The sequence below is a fragment of the Nuphar pumila genome, chromosome 3 (assembly GCF_984573655.1).
Source record: "Nuphar pumila chromosome 3, dmNupPumi1.hap1.1, whole genome shotgun sequence".
NCBI lineage: Eukaryota > Viridiplantae > Streptophyta > Magnoliopsida > Nymphaeales > Nymphaeaceae > Nuphar > Nuphar pumila.
Genome location: NC_143251.1, coordinates 120,910,436 through 120,937,889, shown reverse-complemented (window position 1 = coordinate 120,937,889; position 27,454 = coordinate 120,910,436). Strand labels below are relative to the sequence as shown.

Here is a 27,454-nt window from a genome sequence, read left to right as displayed (position 1 = left end):
AAACAACGTCGTCCTTTTTTTTTAAAATAACGCTCGGCGGAGAGCGCGCCTCTTTCCTCCGAATCCGTTTCCTTTAGGGTTAGGGTTTCTTCTCTCTCTCTCTCTCTCTCTCTCTCTAAGGTTTCCTCTTCGCTGTAATCGCTTCTAGGGCTCTCCTCGTCTCCTTCGCCGGGATTTTGGACTTGGCATTTTTTCGGATCTGCAACCCTAGGGTTTTCCGGCGATGGAGAGCCATCACTACGGCTACGATCAGGGTTACGGAGGACCGGGGCGCTCTTCCGTCTACTCTTCGCGTTTGACAGGCGCCGGTTCCGTCGCCGACCCTTACGGATCGGACGCCTCGCGTCTGTCGTCCTCCCGGTTCCTCTCCTCCGACCGCCCTCTCCTCTCTTCCGACTCGAGTTACTCTGTGTTGGATAGGTCTTCGTTGTACGCTGATAGTTTGAGGTACTCCGGCAGCGAGATCTCCGGAGCCGGGAGCTACTCGGCGAGGCCGGTGACTCCGACTCTCTATTCGCATACGTCCTGGTATGGGTTGGACAGCCACAGTATGCTGCCGCCGCCCGGAGTGGAGCAGTCTGCGGCGGGCTTGAAGTGGCCCAATGAAGGTAGCAAACCTTTCTTTCTTCTTTTTTTTCGCTTGTGAATTCCTCGCTTTTCTATTCGGCGAATTGTTCTGCTACTTTGGAAGGTTTTGGTAATTTTTTACGCATTATGGTTGCAAATTCACGTATCTGTGTCGTTAGTTGCTATGGATTTGGCTATTCAGCATACTTCATGAAAATGTTACGGCTAACTCTCTTTCTCTTCGTTTCTTTCACATGGCTTGCTTGAGTTGGTTTCACTAATTCCTGGAAATTACATGAATGTTCATCAACCTAAACTATGTTTGTTTTCCAGTTTCTTGGCGTGATTGTGAATGCATTGGGTGATCTTTTTATGTTTTTTTCCCATAATCGTGCTTATTGAAGGCTATCACTATCTTTTGTTCCTTAATTTTTTGAAGACCCGCTTCCTTGATTAGTGGTGTTCCCACCCATTTTTTTGGAGTATCTTGAGTAAGAAAGCAACGAAACATTGTACTTGGAGCTTTCGTTACGTTAGTAGGGTTTCCTTTGCATGTTTGTGTACTATTAGTCGCATTAGGGGTACTAGAGTTACCAAGTTGCTCATTATACATTCTTTGCACTAGGCCATCAAATTGACCAAAAAGGTCCACGCCACAATATGCCTACATATCATTATTCTGCTTGAAAACAGAGTATTGGCTGTTAGCTGGTTTGTGATATTCTTTTCCCCTTATTGTTCGATTTGTAACTTTCTGTTTGATTTGTGATCATGATGCTTGTATAGCACCTCATTTTCTGAGTTCCATATGGGGAAAGGGCTAAGACAATGTGATTCACTCTCTCCTCTGCCCTTTGATATTGCTTGCGAAGGTTTGTGTGCACTTTGAAAAAGTGACCTTGAATGGATTTATTATGGGATGAGGTGCAGGGGCATCCCCACTCACTCACTCACTCACTTTTTGTCGACGATTTTGTTGGTCCTTGATGAGGCGGAGGAAGAAAAATTTTGGAGAATCTGGCTATTGCTTTGATGTTTTTCTTTAGCATTGGGACTGCATAATAATGAGCCCAAAAGTGAGCTGGTTATGTTGGAGGAATCTCTCTCTCTCTCTCAAAAAAAAAGCAGCCATCTTTGAAATACCTGGGAGTGATCCTTCAATTGTATCTGCAGGCCTAAGCATTGAGAGAATGTGGAAGATGAAATCCTGGATGTCTGGGTATGTCTCATTCGCTGGTGGACCTAGTATTATCAAACATATCTTAGGAAATATCCCTTCCTATCTGCGTACTATTTTTCAGTTACTTAAGAAGATGGAGAAGCGGCTATCCAATTTTTTTGCATCATTCTTATTGAAAGGATTTAGCAAAGGAAAGAAGCTACTCTTAGTGAAAAGGAGCAAGCCTTGGATTCAGAAGATTGGGAATGATGAATAAAGTTTTTTTTTTATGATGGTGGTGCAAACTTATGATGGACGATTGTTGGTGGACATGTTTCATTAAAAGTAGATATGGTGTTGGGCTTTCCTTCTAAGTGAAATGGGTCTCTCAAGGGGAGCAAATGCTCAGTCTTATGGAAGGGCTGGTGTACCCATGTAGAGGACTTTAAGGATAAGATCTCAATAATATTCAGAAATGGTTTGAAACTAGCTGTCCAATAGATCCACGGGCTTTTGATGGCTATTTGCGGATTTGATTTCATACACATCTCAGGTTTGCTATTGAAAAAGGTATTAAATAATTAAAGCTGGGAGTTACTGGTTGAGAATGGCGTTTAGGACATCATCTTTTGAAGTAACTTACCATTGAGTTAGCTGGATGAGTGAAAAGATTACAGCAGATCCTAGTTAATATTTGTTCTAAGACTGAGGGAGTTACGGTTGTTTGGAACTGTGCAAAGCGTAGGATATTCATAGTAAGATCTTGCTACAGGTTATTGCTGGAACCCTTGAATGCACCTTTGCAGGGAAAATATTATTGGGCCTCACCCTAATCAGGTAGCGGTGGCATTTGTGTGGTTACTCTCGTTGGATAGGGTATTAGCTCAGGAAAATTTTAAAAGAAGCAGCTTCTATCTTTCTACTATGTGCCACATGTGCAACACAAGTTAAAATAATTCTTTCTGCCTGTTTGGGTCACACACTTTCTTTTCTACTTTGATCCATTTGGTGTGTCTGGGCTGGAACCCCAAGCAGGACTGGTAGATCACCACCTTAAGACAAGCTTTCTTTTAACCATGGTTTAATGGCAAAGGAAGGAAATGAAAAGTGTTGTGGTGCTGTTGTATTTGCTTGGCCTGGTGGTATGCTTGGTGTGATAAATAAAAGAACTTTTACAGGAAAGGAATATTCACGGGAGTATTCAAGCACATATTCAACTTTTTGTTTCAGGGAAATGGAATAATACCAAGCTACGGGCATCTTGTGGATCAGATGTTCTAGATTAGGATATTGGTGCTAACTGTTTTGCCTATGGTTTCATTTTATATTCCTTTGCTCTTTATTTTCTTTGCATTGTTGCCTTTGGTTTGGTGATTTCTTGTCACTATTTTACTTTAACTTCCTTTCTTTCCATAAAAAAAGTATCTCGATCTCCCAGTTACTATTTCTCTTGGTTTATCTTATCTTTTTTGTTGCTAAGGATACTATTATAAAGATGCACATAGATGTGTTCACTTTGTGCTTGACTATTATGTTTCTTTAGGAAAGGGGTGTTGATTTTTTTCCTTTGTTTTCCTATGACACGTGTTTAGAACTTTTACAGAGAATTTGCTTGTAATTGTTCTTGTGTTAATTATTCTTCTGGGATTTAAGAAAACCACCTCTTTCCTTGTAGTCGATTTATTGAGACCTTGTATAAACTTCTGACTAATTTAGCCAAAATGTTTGAACCAGTAATATATAGATCAAGGTCTTCTTTCTAGGATATATCATGCATTTTCCAATGAAATACCCACGCTAACATATGATGCTATTATTTATGAAATTTAAAGTGTTAAAAGATTTTTAAACGCATCATAAAAAAAAGAATCTGCAACTAAAGTATAGGTAATTAAAAAGTATTATGAAACTAAGTAGTTCAAAAAAAAACAAAACATTATAAAAAATGATTTATAAAAGATACAGAATGTGACTTCATGTGCATTTTTTGATGTGGTGTGCAAACACTTTGTTGTAAGAAAACACGTTCATTCTTGAAATTAAAAGTTAATAAATTTTACTATTTTCTTAGTTATTAGTGAGTACTCTTGTTAAGTTACACAGAAAAATAAATAATTTAGGTATAGTTTGATAACCATAATAGGAGATTGACTTCATAATTTTCATACTCACAGGGAGGGGACTAACTTTGATTTTTTTCTTCGAAAAAAGGTATAAAAATGAAACCGAAGCCTAATGGAAAGATGCTTTTTCTAAATAAAACCAGCTGCAGTGTAGTCTTCAAAGGAATCTTAAAGACATGAATGGATAACTTGTTAGAATGTATGCAATTTATTGCTGAAATTAGACTATGTGAGACCAAATAAAATGTAACACAATGGTTTATTTGCAGATTGGGTAGCTTCACCGTCACATCCTTTTATAGATCTCTATTGGAGCCAGGCTGAAGTTATTCTGTATATATATATATATATATATATATATATATATATATATATATATATATATATATAGAGAGAGAGAGAGAGAGAGAGAGAGAGAGAGAGAGAGAGAGAGAGAGAGAGAGAGAGAGAGAGAGAGAGCTGCTAACCACTTATCTAGTAAACCACCGGCTAACTGGGCTTTTGATGGGTTTTTTCTTTGTTTTCCTTAAATCTGACCGTACAAATGTGTTCTACATGCTTGATTTTATAGGAATCGACTTTTGGATCATCTGATTTCGATACCCTGGTAGGTTTTTATAAGGTTTAAACATTGTCAGTATAAGATTTTCATAAATATTCAATGCTTAAAAAATCATGTTTTTTATTGAAAAAACCTGATCCAAGTGTCGTTTCCTAGCAAATTAAGCATGTTGAACACATCTGTATGGTCATATTTAAAGAAAACATGGAAAAACCCCTTAAAAATCCGGTTAACTAGAAAAGTGGTTAGCAGCTACCACCTTCTCGTATGTATATATGGGGTCCAGGTCATTCACCGAGCTAAGTCATTTCCGTGGTTATCTCCTTGGATAAGGTGAACACTCAAATAAGTTTGAGGAGGAAAGGAGTTCAAGGGGCAAGCCAATGCATTCTTTGTTTGTTGAGGAAGAATGTACATCCCTTTTGTTTTAGAGCTGTATTTTTTTTTCAGGGATTAGTGAGCTGGATATTCATTTGGAAATGTTGGTTGGTAGATGGCCCAAAACTGATCTGTCTTACTTGGGCCCTACTTTTCCTCTTAAACCAACAGCTTAGTAGGCTCTTATTGAGTGATTCCTTCTCACCTAAGTTCAAGGGACTGTGCATAGTTATATTTCTATTAATGATACAGTTTTCTTTTCTTTCAAAAGAGTAAAAAAAGCTGATTGCAGTCTCTTATTGACTTTGCTTGAATGCATGAATAGAGAACATCGTTGTAGAAGGTCAAACATGGCCTCACCATATGCTAGAAGTTTTTACTAAGTTGGATAAAATAAGGAACATGAATATCTTTGGCTTTTCCTTTTATGCATTTGTGGCTGAATTTGTATAACATGAATAACAACTATAGGGTGTAATCATCTATGTGAAAGTTAGAAACATGGCCAGTCTTGTGAAATATCTAATTAGAATACGTAATCAGGCAATAATGTGAAGTGGTAAGACCGTAAGAGTAATGTGATATAGCTCTTATCCATTTGATTAGGCATGTAGTTTGCCTGACCACAGTTGCTAGAGCAGGAAGTGGGTGCAATACTGCAATTAGTGATTCACAAATGAGGTGAAAGTGAGCGATTCAGATATGGCCTAATGTGCAAAACCTAAGAATTTGAGAAGCATTAAGAGAAGTGAGTAGGAAGTGACATGGTAGTGGTAATGGAAGCAATAAGCAACTTGGGAGAGATATTTTACTTAAGTGCATTTTCCAGCCTTTTTACCAAAAAAAGATCCTTGTACTTTCAGGTTTCATAGGGGATTGTGTGGTCTTAAAGGGGAAGTGTGATTCCTCCAGCGAGGGGTGTGCACTACCAATATCATGCTAGAGGAATCACGCTTGAGTGGGCCCTGCTTTCATGAGGTGTACACTTATTAATCAGAAGCATACTTGGACTGGTTCATGTAGTGCTTGTTTATCTGCCCCACCTCTTCCCAAAACACACCAACACACACACACACACGCACGTCATGGTGCTTCTGGTTTCTTTCTCTCCATATATCTTAGGGGTGCTTTTGTTTATATTATTGTGCTTCTTTTGATACTATGCGAATTCTTCAAATGAATGGAAAATGCTTGAGCTGCAAACTAGAAAGTTCCATTCATTGGTTCTCAAGCAGATCATCTTATCAGCGTTCAGGACCAATAGTAGCTGTGTAGGCATAATTTTATATTCTTGAAATATCTTTCAATTTATCAATTTAAAGAAAGATAAATACAACACAACCAGGACTCAGCCATAGCAAAGGTAACTGACATGGATGCGCCCTCTCCCTGTCAGATGTATATTTTCATATGCAAGTCATATTTTTTTACTGAAAAACATGATATTTTTATATATTCATGGTACCGATAAATGGCAATGAAATTGCTAATAAGAATTTTCTTTTGCTATGTTATTGCTTCTAATTTTTTAACTGGTTTCTGGTATTATATGGTATGTTGATTAGGGTTTAATGTTTGTACTTTCATTAAAGATAGAATCTGGAAACTAGTCAAATTTGAGTAAATAGTTCTATATATATTACTATATTATCAAATATATAAAATTCTTGTTTCTTATGATATTTTCTCTCTATTATCTACATATAGCTTTGTACCACCAGAATGTATTGGGAACTCATAACAGTATTGCACAAAGTGAAGCTCTGTTTTCTACAAATCCTTTGGCCAAGCGTCCTAGAATTGAAAGTGCAAGCAGTCTTCCTATTTATCCTCAGCGTCCAGGAGAGAAGGATTGTGCTCACTATATGTTGACCAGAACCTGTAAGTTTGGAGATACATGCAAGTTCGATCATCCTCTTTGGGTTCCTGAGGGTGGGATCCCAGATTGGAAAGAGGTGAACTTTATTTTGTTTGTATAATATATATTTTATCTTGTAGCCGGATCTTTTGAAAATTGTGATATAAATCAGTGTTTCTTTCCTATTATTTTAATTTAGTTTTAGTTGGCCTTGGTTTATGGCACCCTTGCACTTGTACAGTATGCCTTGTATCTCTCTAATATATCTTACATCATTAAATAGTTTGAGATTATACATTTCAGCTTTAGCTGTAAAACCTACAGAGCCATATCAATATATTGGCTGTCAACCTGATTTATGTATTATGTAGTATGTATGTACTATGTGAACAAGTTGGTTGGTATTCAACAGTATCTTGGATGTTCTTTCTTAGCCCAGTATAAGAGCTTGAATTGTTGTATCCTGCTCTTCTGTGTGTTCCAGTTTGTTCCTTTTCCAACTCTATTTTATTTTAAATGTAAATATATTATTTATATATCTTATTTCCCTTTTTTGTATGCTGATTTGTGTATGACCTTTTTCCCTGTGTGGCAAATCATGGAACTTTTCATGTTCTATCTATATCTGACCAAGATGTTAACCATTTGTGATTTTAATGAGGTACTTAGGTAAAATTGGAAAATGCGTTACTAGGAGATTGATCCTACACTTGTAACACAGACTCTTCTAACAAGACACCGCACCCGCACCCATGCATGTTCGACACTTGGACATGACTTCTTTTGTGTTAGGTGAAATCAACCACACTAAGGTCCATTTCTGTCCAAAATTAGATTCAATTAACCCTAACCAAGTACAGTTTCATATATATATATATATATATATAAATACAAAAATGCACACACATGCACGTAGTGTTAACTTAAAATTGTTAAAAAATATATATACCCTCCCCGCAGCCGCAGCCGCACCTGCACCTATATGACAGATCCTACATGGTTGATAGGTGTTTTAACTTTTAACATGCATACTGTACATTAACAAATATACTATGTTATTTTCCATCATTGTTGCTCATGTATGTTAGAAACAAAACAAGACAACCTGGTCATATGACTTGCATAAGCTTGAGTTACGGCTCGTCTTGGATTAATTTGCTGAATTGATCCATTATTGAAGAAAGTCAGTGTGTTGTTCTAGATATGGTAATCAGGGTGGAATAGCAATCCCATCTTAAATTGTAGGCTTGGTTTTTATAATTGTAGGTTATGAGTGGCAGTGTTCATGTTGTCAGCTCATGGTTATCGTCTATGTCACCTGGGTATGGGTACGGAGGGTACAACACAGAAATTTCAAAAAATGAGGGTACGGGGACACGGTGATATATATATATATATATATATATATATATATAGTAGGGGTCCAATGCAGTTTTTAGTAAAAGTGGAACAAGTTTTAGTAAAAGAGGGAATTGTGGGATGATATTTTGAATAAAAGAGGGGGTGTAGGTAAAAAATAAATAAAGGGGTGTCTATAAATGACATTTTGAATAAATAAGGGGGTGTAAGTAAAAAAATGAAAAAATGAATGGGGGGGGGGGGGTTCTGAAATTTTAAAGATGAAATACAATAAGGTTATTCATTTTTTACTTAACACCACCTCCCACAGTTTCACCGCTTCTCTCTCTCACTCTGCTCTCTCTCTCTGGGTGTACAAAGAAAGAGAACAATGAGGAAGAAGAAGACGGAGGAGGTTGGTACTTCTCCCACCATCTCTCTCTCTCTCTCTTGATCGTTATCGTCGATCTAGGGTTTACCGATCGGGATGGTGTCGAAGGAGCAGAAGAGTTTCTTCGCATCTAGCCTTTCAAATTTCGGCAACGAGATGCACAAATCCTTCAACGGGTACACACTCAGAGCACTCCTTCTTCTTCTTTTTCTCTATTGCTGTCGGGGTGGGGCGCCCCCTTTTGACCTGGGTCATATTAGGATTTCGGGTCTGCGTTGGACCCGAAACCACAGTGTAGTGCAGGACCCGACCCTCGGCGTACCCGCGCTCGTGTCGACACGACTACGACTACGACTACGACTACGACTACGACTACGACTACCCTTTTGTTGTGTTGCAGTTACATAGGTTATCGTGGTACCTAGAGACCTCCATTGTCTGCGTATGCAGGGATAGGAACTCTATCTTAGAACCTGAAGGCTATACTTCAATTTAATATTGTTAAATCTTTTATATTAATGTTAGCAGCAATCAACTGATTGACCATAACACCCTTAAAAGCAATGGTATTTTTGAAAATAGATTGTTAGTTTTTATGGCTAACAGTTACTTACACTTTTCAAATTCAAATTCAAATTCAAATTAGTAAACTGCACTGTCACTTTTTAAACAATGTTTTTTGACTTTTTTGTTTTTTCCAAACATGACTCATTTACCCCAAAAGATATCCATGTATTTTAAGAATGTTTTGGTTATTTTAATTAGTTGAATCTAACATACTTTTTCACAAAATACATGTTTAGAAATAAGGACACATTTCACCCCCAAATCCTAACATTGATACCCCTTGTATTCATCATCATAACATTAAACTGGCAAGCTTGCTCTTAGGAGCAAATTTATTTCTTTGCAAAGAATCAATATGCATGAAACACTTGCACCCAAATGTGCGTTATTGAGAATAATCAGGATGATCACATGAGTATCCCCATGCTATAATCAAACGAATGCAATTAATGAGGTGCACAACTATGTGAAATGGCTCAATAGAGAGACCTAGCCTTAGCATCTTTCATTGTAGTGAGTGCAATCTTTGTCGATGTCATTTTGGTTTTGTCCTAGGGCAAAATATATTGTGCAAAAAAATATTGTTATCATGCAAAAATTGGCATAGACATTGGATACATATTCACTTCCACCATTATTACTCCATAGAGTGAAAGAGTTTCCAGAAAATTGTGTTTGCCTAAGACTTAAACCTTTTAAAGATGAATATCACTTTGTCTAAGTGTTATTAGTATTGTATCTACAATATGATTGTTAAAATATATGTATACCATATGTGTATATATAATTTCCCTTTTGTCTTTTGTAATGCCCACTAGGGGCAATTTAGTCTTTTCCTTCAATCTAAAACATGCATGTCCATTAGGATTATTTTTTTATTTTTCTTATTTTTTGTTTTTATTGTTTAGTTAATCAATTTAAAGGGGCCCACATTAGAGCCATTGGGGGCTCCCAACGACTCTATGGGAGCCCCCTAGTGTCCCATTCTTTTTATAAATAGGGGTGAATACTCCCTTCATTCTTAATGTTTTTTCAAGCATTTCTTAATACATTGTTACTTATATTTTTAATTCTCTCTTCTCACTTTATCAGTGTTTGGTGTTTGCCCTTTGTGGTATATTATATTTGGTTCATTAGTGATTTCTTGCTTACGCATTTGTGCCATCTTGGAGTCACTTTGTGACATAGTTTTTGTCCCTTGTATTTCATTACATGGTATCATAGCTCCTAGGTGTTTGAACACAACTTCTTTCTTTTGTATTTGAGTGTGATTAAGCCTCACATTCTTGTTCTGCTTCCACTCTTTCCTTAATGGCCGACATAGATGCAAAGATTGATCTCTTATTCAAATTGAATGAGGCCAACTATAGAATGTGGGCGACTATTATGGAAAACAACCTTAAAGGCAATAAACTTTGGGGATATGTATGTGGTACCGTTTCAGAACTACAATTAAAGCTCACCAAGAAAGAAGGGAATGTAGAAAAAACTTTGGGTGATGAAGAAAAAGCCAAAGCTATTGAAGAATACCAATCTAAAGTTGAAGATTGGGAAAGTGAGCATGCCAAAATATTGGCATTGTTCATGAATAACGTGAAGCTCAAGATTTATGCTAATCTAGTCAAATCTAAGAAGGCAAATAGGATATTGCTAAACATTTATTTATATAAGAAAAAGTAAGAAGAACCAAGTAAGGGGATATGTGTATTAGAGACTATTATAATACTCTATCTCTTCTATGGGATGAGCTTGCTCTCCTTAACCTCAATGGGAAGGAAGGGCTATTGCCATGAGGCAGGAGCAAATAAAGGGAGACTGTTATAATACTCTATCTCCTTTATGGGATGAACTTGCTCTCATTGAAGCTCAATGGGAATGAAGTGCTATTGCGGTGAAGCAAGAGCAAATGGAGAGATTTTTTTTTCAATTTATTCATGGGCTTCGTCCCGAATTTGAACAACTAAGAAGATCCCTTCTTCATGGGGCTTCTACTCCTCTTAGTCAAGTTCTCGCTGATTTATGCCAAGAAGAAACTTGCTTGGCTCTTAAAAAAGACTTTGATGAGGTTCATGCGGTATTTAAACCGGGAAATAACATGAGGACATATAAACCTCCTCACTTTTGAAAAAAAAAACAATGGTGGCATAAGAAAAATTGTTTGTCACCATTGTAATGAACTGGGACATCCTAGACTTGATTGTCTTAAGCTTAAAAAGAATGTGACTTTCGTTTTAGATAGTTCAATCAATTCAAGTGAAGAATCAATAAGAGATGGAGACATAAAAGACTCCATTGCTCAACTTACAGAAACTCTCCAACAATTCATGAGAAACAACTCTTCCACACTTTCCACCTCCGGTGTTGCGGTTTCATCAACTCTTGGTATGTCCTCTTGGATCATTGATTCAGGTGCTTCTTTTATGACTCCAAATGTATCTCTTTTATCCAAACCAAACCTTAATTCTTTTAAATCATTCGTTTCCACGTCCGGTGAAACATTATTAGATGTTAAAGGAACGAGAAACCTTGAAAAAGCTTTAAGCAAAGACAAAGAATTTTATATTCTAAACATTAGAATCATTCTAAAACTTAACTTAAATCTTTTCTTTGTTTATCAAATAACCGATTTTAGATGTAGTGTCTCTTTTTGACCTACCAATTGCTATGTGCATGATCTTCGGTCCGGAAAGTGGATTGTGTAAGGCCACAAAAGAGACCTATATTATATGGATTTTTTGTCTTTGCCATCCAAATCATTTTGTAATCATGTCCAATCTAAAGATGTCACTTGGCACAAAAGGCTTGGTCATCTTAGTGTCCTTACGCTGTATCTTTTCCTTTTTCGGAAAAATTTTATGATGAAAAAGAATTTACATGCAATGATTGTATTTTTGAAAAAATGTATTATCTTCCTTATCCACGTAACAACTTTATTTCTAAGAGTCCATTTGAATTAGTGCATTCGGATGTATGAGAACCGACACTCGATATGTCTAAATGAGGATATTCATATTATGTTGTCTTTATTGATGTTTTCACTAGATACAATTGAGTTTACTTTATTAAAAACAAATTCGATGTGTTTTCTATTTTTAAAGAATTTTATATCCTTATCCAAAATCAATTTCAAAACAATATAGCAATTTTTAGATTCGATTTCGGAGGAGAATACATATCAAATGAATTTCAAAACTACCTTATACAAAACGACATTATTCTTTTAAGATCTTGTCCTAAAACTCCCGAACAAAATGGCCTTGCCGAAATAAAACATAGGCATCTTATTGAAACAACAAGAACTTTTATTATTTCTAAAAATGTTCCAAAGAACTTTTGGGCCGAAGCCGCTCTTTCCGCAATTTATCTTATAAATAGGAAGCCATCCTCATCTTTAAATAATGTCCCTCTGAAAAATTATTCAAAATTTCTCCAGATTTCAAAAGACTAAGAATTTTTTGTTGTAAATGCTTTGTTCTTTTTCAAGGACAAGATAAACTTTCATCAAGTGCTTTTATTTTCTATGGTAAAAATCAAAAAGGGATATAGGTGTTATGATGTTAAAAGTAACAAACTTTATATTTTAAGAAACATAACTTTTCTTGCAGAACAAAATGGATTTGAATATCAAAAACCAAATGAAGATATTGATTATTTTTTTAATCTTTGACTTATTACCTAGAAATGAGTCTAAAGATTCTAATGATACTATTTGTGATAATGTTTGTTTGGACAATTTTCATCAAAATGATGATTCTCTTAATGAGAATCCCAATGATATCTATGTGTATACTCGGCGAGAGGGAAATGAACATAAAAAATGCTTTGACATGTACTCAGAAAACATTTCCTTAGAAGACCAAGTAAAAGAATCCCTACCTAAGCGATCTTCTAGAAGTAGGAAACCTCCTCAAAAATTTGTGTCATGATTCTTGTTCCCTAAATTATAGAACTTGTCTAACGATGATTCACTCCTATCATGAGCATTCCAACTTTAAAGAAGCCAAGCAACATCCACATTTGATTTATAATATGAAACTTGAACTAGAAGCACTCAATAAAGCTAACACTTGGACAATCTCTTTAGAAAAAAAGTCTATTGGATGTAGATGGGTTTATAAAGTCAAAACAAAGAGTGATGGGTCATTAAAAAGATACAAAGCTAGATTAGTTAGTAAGGGGTACGAACAAGAATATGGTATTGATTATGAAGGAACCTTTGCTCTAGTTGCTAGGATGACTAGTGTAAGAACTTAATAGCCTTGGCATCTATTAAACAATGACCTATCTACCAATTAGACGTCAAAAATGCCTTTTTAAATAAGAACTTTTGTGAAGAAGTCTACATGGATCCTCTGTCGAGTCTTGAGAATGAGAAAGAAAAAAATTCTTAAACTTAATAAAGCTCTTTATGGTCTTAAACAAGCACTAAAAGCTTGGTATGATCGCTATAGTAACGTTGTTATTGATAGTGGTTTTACTTCTAGTTGTACTAATATTGTTCTTTTTGTTAAAAATGCATGTGATCACATAACTATTTTATTGTTTATATGTTGATATGATCATCACTGAGAATGATAAAAAGGGCATTGATATGTCTGACCTTGGATTTCTAAGGTATTTTTTAAGGATTGAAGTTGCATATTCTCCCCAGAGATATATTTTGTCTCAAATGAAGCTTGCATTGGATATTATTTCTAAGTTTGGCTTAACTGACGAAAAAAGAGTGGAGATTTCAGAAGTCATCAATGCTAAGATGAGAGTCAATGGTGGACCTCTTTTAAAAGATCTCACTCCTTATCGTCAATTAATCAGATCTCTAGCATATTTGTTTATTACCAAGTCAGACGTTTTTCCTGTTGTACACAATGCAAGTCAGTTCCAGAATGCTCCTACTACTATTCACATGGCAGCTGTCATGCGAATTATCAGATATCTGAAGGAAACTATAACAAAAAGGCTATTATTATCTTTTTCTTCATCTCCAAATTTAATTGCTTATACTGACTTTGATTCGGGTGGAAACTCCAATGGTAGTATTTCTATATCTGGTTATTGTGTTTTTCTTGGAGAATCGTTAATCTCTTGGAGATGTAAGAATCAATAAAAGGTTTCTCTATCTTTCACAAAAGCCGAGTATAGGGCAATGACCACCACTACAACTGAACTTGTTTGGTTAAGAAGTTTGCTCAAAGATATGGGAGTTATCATCTCTATTCCTTTGAAGCTATGCTTCGACAACAAAGGTGCCATCTACATTGCTAGCAATCATACATTTCATGAACGGACAAAGCATATTGAGATGAACTGTCATTATATTTGAGATGTGTTTTTATGGGGCACTATTGATCTTTCATACGTCACTTCTGAATTCTAGCTTGCCGATTTCTTTAGCATCTCCTAGGTTCTCCTTTATTCTAATCCAACTTTCGGTGATCTCACTGTCCGTTTGAAGGGGGGTGTTAAAATATATGTATACCATATATGTATACCATATATGTATATATGTTATTTTTCTTTTATCTTTTGTAATGCCCGCTAAGGAAAATTTAGTCTTTTCCTTCAATGTAAAACATGTATGTCCATTAGGATTGTTTCTTTAGTTTCATTTTTTATTTTTCTTATTTCTTATTTTTATTATTTAGTTAATCAATGTAAAGGGGCCCACATTAGAGCCGTTGGGGGGCTCCCAACGACTCTATGGGAGCCCCTTAGGGTCCCATTCTTTGTATAAATAGGGTTGAATACCCCCTTCATTCTTAATGCTTTTTCAAGCATGTCTTAATACATTGTTATTTATATTTTTAATTCTCTCTTCTCACTTTGTGAGTGTTTGGTGTTTGCCCTTTGTGGCACATTATATTTGGTTCATTAGTGACATCTTATGCATTTGTGCCCTCTTGTAGTCACTTTGTGACATTGTTTTTGGCATTTGTATTTCATTACAATGATATGGTGTATTGTATTATTGCTTAGCTCATGTACACCCCCTTGAATAAGAAAATGCAGTGTATCGGTACATATCAAGCATGTCTTAATACAGTGTTATTTATATTTTTAATGCAGTGTATAGGTACATATCAAGCATGTCTTAATACCTTTTTCTGTTTGAAAATATATCAATCAGATCGTCTGATGATATCGGTGATTGAATGGACCTTTTTGGGGGAAATGTATATTTGTTTGGAGGGGAATCAAGTGTGATAATAATTCTGGTTTTTTTCTTTGGAGAAACTTAATGTGAGATTGATAGGAACAATGAAAGGAGAAGGAGCAAAAGAGGCAAAATGTTTGAAAGAGGAATAAGAAGAAGAAATTTAACAAGTGAAAATGAAGGAAAAAAAATAAGGGAAATGCTAAAAGACAACAAATATAGAAAGAATTCAGCAGTCTTGACGTGATTTGGGACTTGCCGCTTGTACTAGAGATGAAAAAGAAGAGAAAGAAGAGAGGAAGGAACAACGAGAATCAACGTGGACATCCTCTGGGCCTCCTAGGGCTGTTATCTCCGGTTAACATTAGAATAAAAAGATAATTTACAGAAGTGTTCTTGTAGTTGTATACAATGATGAAGTGTATATGTATCCCAATATAACTTAAAAGACAAAAATACCCCTGCATTATATACATAATGCAACTTATTCTCAACAGATTTTGGAGTCAAAACACTCTGTGCAAATAATTAAATATGTAAAAGTATGCCTGTTGCGACTTCCATAATGCTGCCTTTTCCTTTTCCTTGTCAAATATGCCTGCCGGAATCATGTCCTTCTATGTGTTTAGGCAGATGAATTGGACAAGGTGGTGGTATGTTTCTTAATAAGCAGGTGCCTCTTGTTTACAAGATTGCAGCAAGACTGATTCTGTATGCTTGTTGATGGGTAATGGAGAAGTGAAAGAGGGAGTGCATACAATTAAGATGCATATCTGGATGGATATTTTGGAACATATATATCAGAGAATACTTGGCTAATAATGAATACAAATGCATTACAGAATATTTGGAACTAACATCAATGGAATGGCAGGGAGTTAATGGCTTGAGTTTCGATCTGAGCTATTTGTTTTTAAGAACTGGGAAATGGAGGAAATCAATGAAGACTTGTAAGCAGACAACAAGGAGAAATATGAAGGTTGTGAGGAGATCCAGTTTTAAGCTTTCAGTCAAAGTGTGACTTACATGCACATACATCACTTTATTATAAGTGCTGTTTCAAAAATATCGTAAAAGGAAAATATCATAAATATATACATACCACAATATTATTGCTATATCTTCAGTTTTTTTGAATTATCTTAATTTTTTATATTGTCGATACAATTTTATACATACAATCAAGTAGAAGACACCACTTTTGTCAACTTTTTTTGCTATGTTTCGGTGGATAGATCCTTATATATGTGAATAGAAAATAGGTTTTTGGTCATGTATTTGCACCATGCAAGCAGTTTTTTCAAGGGCTTAAAAAATCAATGGTCCACTCAAAAGTCATATTTTTGTGTCAATCAAATAGGATCCAAGTTATGTTTTCTAGCAAACAAAATATGTTGAACACAGCTATAATGCCAGATTGAGTGAATACAACTTGCACCTATGATTTTCCCACTAGATTACATACTGTAGAGTGTATACAGTATGTATATGTATAGGTAGATAGAGAGAGAGAGAGAGAGAGAGAGATTGTTACTGCAGTAATTATCCCTGTGTTAACTTTTTTATTATGGTTCGACGTCATCATAACTCTACTTTATTTTGGACTATCTGTACATCTATGTCACAGGGATTCGGCTAACCAGGTGCCGCACCCGTGTCGACGCGACACGGGTGCGCGTGCGGCACCTGGTACAGTCAACCCGACCCTATGTAAAAAAATGAAAAAAGAAGAAGAAGACCCAGGAAAGAGAGAGGCGAGAGGGAGCTCACCTGAAAGGGGGCCGGAGACCGGCGTCGGGTGGCTCACTGGACGTGGGGCTTGCCAGCGTCAGGTGACCGGAAAACGAACGGGATCCTGCAGCGGGGGGAGAAGGCGAGCGAGGAGAGAGAGTGAGCAGCATGGGGAGGGGGAAGCAGATTAGGTTATGCTGCGTGGCCATCCAATTTGTATTTTAAAAAGCTAAAAAGTCAACAAACTACATGGCATTCATCCAAAATGCAAACAGACGGCCATGATGTGTGCATGAGAAAAAACACTCATGTTCACGCTCATGTTCAGCATGACCTGATCTGCTTCCGCGTGGGAGAGGACCCTACCTGCGTGCTTTAAATAAGCACGGGTTTGGATCTGGGTTGGATCCGAATCCGACCCGGGTCCATTTTTTTGCTGCACCCCGCACCCATGTTTTTTAAAGTGCCGCACCCGCACCCGCACCCGCACCCATGTGACATAGCTGTACATCATGTATTTGTTCTTTGATCTTTCTTTTCTTTTTTTTTTTCCTTCCAATTTTCATCTGAAGATTCTCCCAATTCTTCAACATGCTGTATGTGAATAAATTCTTTTTCCTGGAATACAAGTGGCTTTCATCTCTTTGATCTGCTTACAAGCATTTAAACAGTTAATGTGTATGTGTTGGCTAACAATCTTATTGCATTTGCAGGTTCCTTTTGTTCCCAGTGATACACTACCAGAGAGGCCTGGAGAACCTGATTGTCCTGTAATATATAAAACTTCCTGCATTATCTTTTTGTTATCTTTTCCTCTGTTTTGGTAGTATTGAAATTTATCCATATATGTATAGATTGTTGATCATTAGAATTTATAAGTTACTAAAATATTTGTTCATCTGAATGGATGACTCTAATAGAGCAAAAAATAAATGAAATAGAAATAATGTCAATCTGGATTTCTGAGATTAGCTTAATTATATCGGCAAGATAGAAAGAAAAGGGTGATTGCCTGATTTTAGAAAATAAAAGGTAACTGCTTTGTTGACTATCAATTTGATGGGAGAGACAGAATATATGAAGGAAATGCCAATGGAATTGCCTCTGATATTAATATTTTTTAATTAGATAGGACTAATTGGTTCCTTTTTCACTGAAATGTGAGCTATTCTCCCCTTGATGAGAAAAGGGAAGCTATCTTATTCATCTCTCTCTCTCTCTCTCTCCAGTTCTGTAAGCAATAATACTCAAAGATGTAACAACTTATGCTTGAGGGGTGACTTATCTTTCTTTAGTAGAAATAGGTAATAATTCTTTATTAAGGGAAATATATTCCAACTATATCATACAAATATAGAAGATTTTATATTGAATGCTAGTACTTATCTTTTATGAAACCAAAAAAGTTTATTTGACACCTTGCTGATATGAAAAAAAGATGGAGTTTCTTTCAATTTAAAGGTTCTCATCATAAATTTCTTATAACAAATAAGATAATACATCTCTCTTGTAAATTAAGAACCAAAGTTAATATATTTGAAAAATATGATAAAAAATTAGATTGATGAAAAAATAAGAAAAGTAGAAACTTTTGAAGGCTTAGATGCTGATAATGCTTGACATCAAGTTCTTTAGGTCTTGAAAATTAGTTGAAACCATTGCACTTGTTTTTATGGATTTAAGTGGAGATGAAAAAGTAACACTTTTTTTGTTGCTAGTTCTCAACAGCTAGCTTTTTCATTGAATAATGCTGTCCGGAATTCTGTGAAAAGCATATTGTAGTGTGTTGGAAGGCTCCAAGAGATGACTTTATCTTACTATGTTGTAAGCTATGTCACATGGGTGTGGGTGCGGCGATGCGGCACTTGAAAAAAACTTGGGTGCGGGCGTGCGAAAGGGCAAAAATATAAAAAATTATATATATATAATTTTTAAGTTTTAATAGTTAACATTAATGCAACTTGATAACAATAACATTAATGCAACTTGATATATCTAAGTATTTAACTATTTACAAAATTTTAACAAATTTTAGGTAGTAGACTAGTATGTTACTAAAATTTTAACTAGTAACAATAACAAATTTTAAAAATATATAAGCATTTAACAATAACAATAGTAGACTAGTAGTAAGTTAGTAATAAAAATATGAGCATTCAACCAAATTTTAAGTAACAAAATCAGTAATAACAATCAAATTACCTAACATCAAGTCATCAACAAATAATACACATTATAAGCAACCATTTGTCATAGAAAAAACTCAATTTGGCTTGGATGGGCTTGTGAAAACTGAGTTCGGGCTTGGCTGGGCTTGTGAAAACTGAGTTCGGCTTGTTTGGGCTTGTGAAAACTCAGTTCGGCTCATTAATTGGGTTTGGTGAGCTGAGATAGCCGGCATGTTTTGCAAAATGGTTGCTTAAGGCAGCAAAATATTTTTTGACAGACCCCCATACGGGCCATACAATTAGGATTCGAATTTGCAATGCCCCAAGAGATATATTATGTATAATGTTTATATTACATAGGTTTTACATGTAAAAATTCTTAAAAGATAGAAGTGAGTTTTCCCTAAAATGGATATAATATTTTTTTTTTAAAAATAGGCAACAACGGTGTTTAGCCGAGATTGAGAGAGAGAGGTACACATTAAGGGGAAATAGATTGAGTTGAGAGAGAGAGGCACAGTTTGAAAATGGGGAACATATAGAGAGGTAGCCGAGTGATTGAGATTGAGAGAGAGAGAGAGAGAGAGAGATTGAAGGAAAGAATGAGAGAGAAAATGTGTATTTTGGAGATGGAGAGGAGGCGTCGCCGGACGGTGGCAGCTCGTAGGCGTCGCAGACTTGCAGGCTCGCAGCATCGGAGTTGGGAGACAGAGGAGAGGGCAAAAATGTTTTGCCTTAATCCTCAAAAGCCCATTTCATCGGGCTCTTTTTTTTAAAGTCCAAAATTTGGACATATATGACTGTGTGCATTGATCGCACCCAGGGTCGGGTTGACCGCACTGGGTGCCGCACCCGCGTCGACGCGGGTGCGGCATCTGGTTGGCCGAATCCCTGTGACATAGGTTGTAAAGTGCAAACAAAAGGGATTAGTAATTTAAAACCATTATTTTCTAGAAATTTTAAAAAGTTTTAAATTTATTTATTTTTGGATATAACTAAAAGTTAAGATCTTGTGACAAAATATATGAACATTAGTTAGAGGATAAAGAGAATGATACAGTATTTAATAAGACAAAATATCAACGGTGTAAACAAGCATTATTTGTAAACATACTATTAGTAAGACTGCTTAATAACGTATTCACAAAGATGCAAAGAGCAAATCAGCCTGATCAGGACAGTAGTGAAACATAGTATAAATAATTGCAAATAAAGGTTTTTTTTGTCAATTTTTAGTACATATGAAGCACAACATTTTAATTAATGATAGGAGATTTTCTTGGCATCTCTTATTAATCACTTTCACCAATCATGACAATGACAAGAAAAATAATGGTTCTTAAATTTGTTTTCTTCCTCTCCTCTTCCTCATGCATATTCACTATAATAAGCAATGACCATGGTCCATGAATTTAGTCAATACTTATGGAACATTAATAAAGTCACATTTGTTATTGAACTGTCTTGTTATTATAAATTGCAAGGTATTTTTTTTGAAACATTTTAGATTCTAAAGCCAAAAAGGAGCCTTATCTTACAATATGTGATATCATGCCTTGTTGTGGGATATGGTACCGTAGCATCTCTTCTTTTGGGTGAAGGGTGTATTGCTATGTTACCGGGATACTCCTGGAGTTCTAGCATCTCCCTGTTAGCCGTGTTTGATGCAAATACTTCTTGAAAATGGCTTGGATGTGTATTTTCGAACTTCAAAGTGTCCAACACTATTGGACATGCTGGGCATGGTGCATTTAGTGTTTGGCACTTCATTTGTGGGTGTATAAGCACTTAAAAAATAAAGAAGTGTCAGATATTTTATAAACTACTTTTTGTTTTCTCAAGTATTGACTATATGATAAACAATAATCACCTCCAGCACCAATAGCTTTCTAACTTTCATCTTCTAAAAGACCATATCAATTTTCCATCTAAATTTCATGGATTTCACAACTTAGATATTTTTGTTTTCTCTTGCATATGTTTTTTCTATTTTTCTTGGGTTTCAAGTTCAACATGACTCTCTCTCACTTCGTGTCATGACGTGGGGTTCCTATAATTGAGAATTATTGACCTCTTTTTCTCTTGTCTCACATTTTTCTCTCTCTCTCTATGTATGTACATCTTTTCTCTCTCTTTTCTCTCCCTTTGGCTATAAGGTGAGAGTTTATTGCCATTTTTTTCTTTTATGTGTGTGTCCGTAATACCTAACTTTTCAAAGTTCAACATGCCTAACGCTTCATGTCCATGTCCAGCACCGACACTTGTATTAGTGTCCAGGAATATAGGTGTATTGTATTATGTGGAGTTATGGTTCTATTACTTGCGGTATTGTATCATACATATGATGTCTTGTTTACAACAGTGAATGAAATACCAAATCTGGATAATGCAAAATGATACATGGTTCATACTTCATTGCACACACACACACACAGGTGCATGATTGTGCATTTGTATATCTTCATCTGAAAGGGTGACAGAATCTCAATTTATGTACTTCAATGTTTTTAGTGGTAATTAGTCTTGTATTCTTTTCCTTGGAAAAATGTTTATGCTCTAAATGTTTTGATCCTGTTTGATTGGCATTTCAGTATTTCTTGAAGACACAAAAATGCATGTATGGGTTCAGGTGCAAGTTCAACCATCCAAAACAGATAGTGGAAGCCCCAGTTTCATCAAGTGTAAGTTCAACCATCCAAAATGTGTTCTCTGTGCTTCACTTGTGAACTGTTTGTTAAAATTTTGAAGTTCATTTAATTTGAATTTTTTGTGGATTATATGTAGATTGACACAATTGATAAAACCTTGCTTCCGGAAAGACCATCCGAGCCTACATGCGCGGTATAAGACATTAGAGTTTATTTTGGTGTTCCTTCTTTAATGTGGTTAATTTTGTTTCCTTTATATGTTATCTCTTTGTGATATTGTTAATATCTCCTTGTGCACTGCAGTTCTATATGAAGACTGGAACATGTAGATTTGGAGCTACTTGCAAATTTCATCATCCAAAAGATCACACCGTACCTACAGCTGAAAATGATCTTAATGCCGAGAAAACTGAGCCGCTGAAACAAACTGAGAAGGCAGTACAGCCTGTTGCTTCTTTTGCTCCTGCACTTATGAACAACTCCAAGGGGCTGCCGATTCGACCAGTAAAACTCGTGTTATCTGATGATTTTTTTGTACACTTTGTTATTTATTTAGGTTATGAATGTTCACACGCGTACACATTTAAATTTCTTAACCCGAGTTATGCCATATATTTAGGGCTGGTAAACGAGCCGAACGAGCCAACTTGGGTTGTTCGGGCTTGGCTCGTCAGGGGTACACCCAAGCTCAAGCTTGTCACAAGCCCAACTGAGCTTGACCAGCTGGCTCGTTTTCTTTAAAAAATTATTTTTAGTTTTTTTTTTGAGCTTGATAATGTATAACATATATATCTAATGTATATAAAATACATATAATATTTATAATAAATGTACAAAACACATATAATATGTATATTATATATAATATATGTGTAAAATATATAATATATAAGTATTTAATATGTAAAATGAGCTGAGTCGAGCTTGCCATGTTCTTGCTCGACTCATTTACCTAAACGAGCTAGCTCAGAGCTCAGCGAACTCAATTTTCGAGCCTAGCTGAGCCGAGCAGCGAACTGCTTGTCTCGTTTCCCCGCCTTACATATATTAGTGTCCGTCAAGTCAGTTTTTTAGTGTGTCCCAAGGTAACTCTAATTGGGGTATGGTTTGTTTTGTGCAAATTTGTCATGTGATTCTGCATGTTGACATCTGATCTACATGTTGCCCTTTTTCATAAAAGCATAGGGCATTAAAGTGGCATATTTTGAACTTGCTTTATTCTGTTTTTTTATCAATTAAAATTCTGTTAATTCTCAAAGGCACAGAATTTTAAAAAGTTAGGTGGATTTTGATTGCAGCTATTTCTTATTTACCTGCTAATTCACCATTTGTGGCCTTTTAAACAGGATTCATTAGGTTGTTGACTTGGACATGCTTTTTTCTGTGTTGGTCATGTAACAGCATTGGACCTCTTTGTTAAGACCTGGCATATTTTATTATATGCATTGCACACCTGATTTATGCAATGGATTAGTGTGTAATATCAAGTTTATTTTGTAGGTTAATATCAAGGGCAGCATTTAAATGAAACAGAAGAAAAACATGTTAAAAGTAATATCTTTTTGGACTTGGCCCCTTCTAAATTTCCTAAAGTAATCTCCATAGATTATGACTTCTCAGGAAACACAGAACATTCATAAGTTATGTAGGTTATAGTTCCACATTTTTTAATTATTTATCTGCTAATTCTTCATTTCTGAAATTTAAACAGGATTAGTTGAGCTGTTGACTTAGCATTTAGTCTATTAGTTGAGATTTAATGTGTTTGTTATGTTTAAATGATTTTTGAATGATCAAAGAATACTATACCAAACCTTTTCTTTTGAAGTGTTCTGTTGGTATTTGTTATTAAAATTGATGTATTCAAGCACCATTCTTGCACCTTTAAGTTGGTCTCTGCTCAGCTTGAAATTATTAGTGCTTATGGTTGGTGTTTGATGTATTAATTGTTGTCAGAGGTTGCTTTCATCAAGACTTGAACATGAAGGTTGTGATCCACCAATCACCTAAGCGATCATGAAGTGAAGAAGAAAAAAATGAAATGGAACTAAATGCTGTTGACTTAGCATTTAGTCTTTGAGACTAGTTGCATATGGAAATGCAAATGCACGTGTCTTAGCTGTAGTGGTGGATGTGCACATTTTAAACATTATTGTTTTGTTTTTCTTTAAGCACGTAGAGTTCCTGAAGCTAAAAATGTTCATTATTTGTATTAAAATGCTGTCTGTGGTAATGGTGATTAAACTGCTCTTATAATCTTATTTTATTTTCTGTTGTAGGGTGAAGCGGATTGCCCGTTCTACCTCAAGACTGGCAGGTTCAGGCCTTTTCTCGCTTGTGTTCTACTCTTTTTTATTTTTCATTCCAGTTTTAGCTGGAACTGCCATTTGCAAGCATAATGTTGCATTGAAACGTGCATGTTTGTGTGTTTGTGGTTCAGCTGCAAATTTGGCGCAACGTGCCGGTTTAACCATCCTGACAGGAAAGGTCAGAATTTTACTGGAATATCTTAAAGAAGTTGCTTTCCTTATTCATGCTTGACCTTGTCATTTTTGTGGAACGTTATGCAGCTATCAATCCTCCAGCGACTGCTCTCACCCAAGCAATTATCAATTCTTCCGTTCCCTTGGGAGTTGTGAATCCTGTTGCTGCTACCCTGCCTCAGGCAAATCTTGACCCTTGGTTGGCTCAATCAGCGGTAACTAAACTGAGCCTTCATTTTGCTTTGATCTAGCTTCACGCTATGTTGTTGGTCATGTCCATTGATGTTCAAACTGTCGAGGACCTTTAGAGACCCATGGGGCAGGCTGAGCCTTGTATTAATACGGCATTTGGCTCATATGGTTGAATGCCTCTTTCTCAAAATTCATGGACTTACATGAGTTTGTCTACTTCAAACTTGCCAATAGTTGACAAATTTCATGAACTTACATGAGTTTGTCTAATTCAAACTTGCCAATAGTAGCTGGATTCCTTGTATTTTGACTTGAACACTGAATCCTTTTAAACTCAAAGGGTTTGGTCTTCATGTTCACCTGCATAAATTAACTAGAAAACTCTTGCTAATAATCCTGGAATTTATCTATATGCCATCTATGTGATGGATAAATCTCACATTTTATGAGGTCTTGGCCATTATGAGACAGCTTCATTTTTTAACCCATTATGTTGGTGCAGGTGAATTTGGGTGCTACTGTTTATCCCCAGAGGCCAGGACAGCTTGAATGTGATGTAAGTATCGTGTCTTTATGTATATGTATGAACAGCTAGCTTTAAGGTAGTTTTATCGCGTTTTCAAGGTTCATCACCCAGAGGCTTTGATGCTAGTAAAGTCCTCGGTAGGGTAGGCAGGTGTTCCACCATTTAACATTTAAAAATCATATTGATCCAGAAAGCACTTTCCATTTTTATGAATGATGTGGGGCTTACCTGGATGTTTGTGATGCCAATCCTATACCCCACATTACCTGGCTATGTTTGGATGCACCCAGTTCTCCACTAAAATAGGATGATCTGGGATATTTCATTGTGGAGAAGAATCAAATACCCGAACAGTGTTGTGAAAAGCTAGCGAGGCGCTCCACCAAAAACCGAGGCGAGGTGTAAGCCTAGAGGCATAAATCGTAAGCCTCAATTTTTTTTTTGAAAACTTTAAAAAAATTATATAAAATATCTAAAAATACAAATAAATAAAGAACTGCTTTATTGATGAAATAACGACCAATAAGAAACAGAAAATCTCAAATAAGTACTAAAAAATATGAGATTAACATATAAAAGTAACTAAAAACTGATTATATAACTGGAAAATATATGAGATTAACCAAAAAAGTTAAAATTTACTAAGAAACTGATTACATAACTGAAATAACTGGAAAATATATAAGATTATTCTAAAAAATATGAGATTAACATATAAAAGTAACTAAAAAATGATTACATAACTGGAAAATTTATGAGATTAACCAACAAAAGATAAAATATACTAAGAAACCGATTACATTACTGGAAAATGTATGAGATTAACCAACAAAAGTTAAAATATACTAAGAAACCGATTACATAACTGGAAAATATATGAGATTAACCCACAAAAGTTAAAATATATGCGATTATTCTAAAAAATATGAGATTAACATATAAAAGTAACTAAAAAAACTGATTACATAATTGGAAAATATATGAGATTAACCAAAAAAAAGTTAAAATATACTAAGAAACTGATTACATAACTGAAATAACTGGAAAATATATAAGATTAACCTACAAAAGTTAAAATATATGAGATCATTCTAAAAAATGTGAGATTACCATATAAAAGTAACTAAAAACTGATTACATAACTGAAAATATATGAGATTAACCAATAAAAGTTAAAATATACTAAGAAACTGATTACATAACTGAAATAACTGAAAAATATATGAGATTAACCTACAAAAGTTAAAATATATGAGATTAACATATAAAATTAACTAAAAACTGATTACATAACTGAAAAATATATGAGATTAACCAACAAAAGTTAAAATATATTAAGAAACTAATTACATGACTGAAATAAGTGAAAATATATGAGATTAACCAACAAAAGTTAAAATATAGTAATATACTAATAAACTTATTACATATCTGAAATAAGAGGAAAATATATGAGATTAAGCTACAATAACTTTGTTGATTATGTCTCTGAAATCTTGTTGTAAAATTATTATTTTTTTGCGCCTCAGGCTTGCGCCTTGAGGCACAGAGGGCCGCGCCTTTTGCGCCTCAGGGCGAGGCGCGCCTTTTGCGCCTCAAGGCACATTTTTGATAACACTGTACCCGAACATTATCCTTGGTTTTTTTAGGTGTATGGCTGCCTGTAGCAGCCTTTTCATCTGACAAGGGCTCCCAATTTGCATAGATATGGCGTCTCATTGTTCTGTACATCAGTCATGATTGGCAGTAGAACAAGTCACCACTTTCTTTTATATGCATGTGATATCTCATATTTTGCTTGTGAACTGTCAATGTAGTACTACATGAAAACTGGAGGGTGCAAGTTCGGGGAGAGGTGCATGTTCCATCACCCTATTGATAGGACGGCGCCATCTATTGCAGCAGTAAAGGCTGCTGAAGCGCCTGTGAAGTTGACTCTTGCTGGGTTCCCAAGAAGAGAGGTACTTGTCTTGCACACATATTTAAAAGCAATAGTATTTTTGAAAATACATTATTACTTTTTGAGATTAGAAAAATGTAAAAAAATGTACAAATTCAAATGTGAAAATTGAGTAATTTTTTAACTTAAAAAACCAGCCATATATTTTGATAAATCATTTGCATGTGTGTGTTTTGGTCATTTCAATCTTTCAATACAACTAAATATTAAACAGAACTAGTTTAGTGTTATATGCATGTGTGTGTACGTTCGCTATACAGAGTCAAATGTGATTGACTGGAAATTGCAGGGTGAAGTTGCTTGTGCCTTCTACATGAAGACTGGGACCTGCAAATTTGGACAAACGTGCCGATTTGATCATCCACCTCCAGGAGAGGCTGTAGCAAAGGCAGTTGCTTCTATTGGAGGGAATGAAGGGCAAGCCTCTTACGCCGAGGAAGATGATAAAGATGCTCAAGATTAAATACGTGGAGAACGGACCTCCATAGTTTTGTTTGTGATCTTGTGAAACTTGTTGCTTCAATTTCAGAGATTATTTTAAGTTGGTTTTTCTTGCTCAGATGAGGTGGATGGCCTGATGGTTAGTGTCTGAATACAAATGGTTCGTAAGTTTTGGATTATGAAGAGTACAAGAATTTACCTTTTTAATTAA

General features: G+C 35.5%; 1 protein-coding gene across 1 annotated transcript; it reads left to right on the top strand.

The window, feature by feature from the left end:
- On the top strand, window positions 1–27,454 carry LOC149843508 (zinc finger CCCH domain-containing protein 8-like). Its single transcript, XM_089999871.1, has 12 exons — window positions 1–608; window positions 6,497–6,744; window positions 17,539–17,595; window positions 21,585–21,674; window positions 21,778–21,834; window positions 21,945–22,145; window positions 23,921–23,958; window positions 24,082–24,128; window positions 24,212–24,339; window positions 24,819–24,872; window positions 26,660–26,803; window positions 27,092–27,454. Exons 1-12 carry the CDS (start codon window positions 224–226, stop codon window positions 27,263–27,265), a joined length of 1,623 nt encoding a protein of 540 aa, XP_089855997.1. The 5' UTR covers window positions 1–223; the 3' UTR covers window positions 27,266–27,454.

Coding starts and splice junctions, on each gene's coding strand:
- LOC149843508 (XM_089999871.1), top strand. CDS start 224: ATGGAGAGCCATCACTACGGCTACGATCAGGGTTACGGAGGACCGGGG. Junction 17,596..21,584: donor CTGGAGAACCTGATTGTCCT/GTAATATATAAA, acceptor TTGGCATTTCAG/TATTTCTTGAAGACACAAAA. Junction 23,959..24,081: donor TTCTACCTCAAGACTGGCAG/GTTCAGGCCTTT, acceptor TTTGTGGTTCAG/CTGCAAATTTGGCGCAACGT.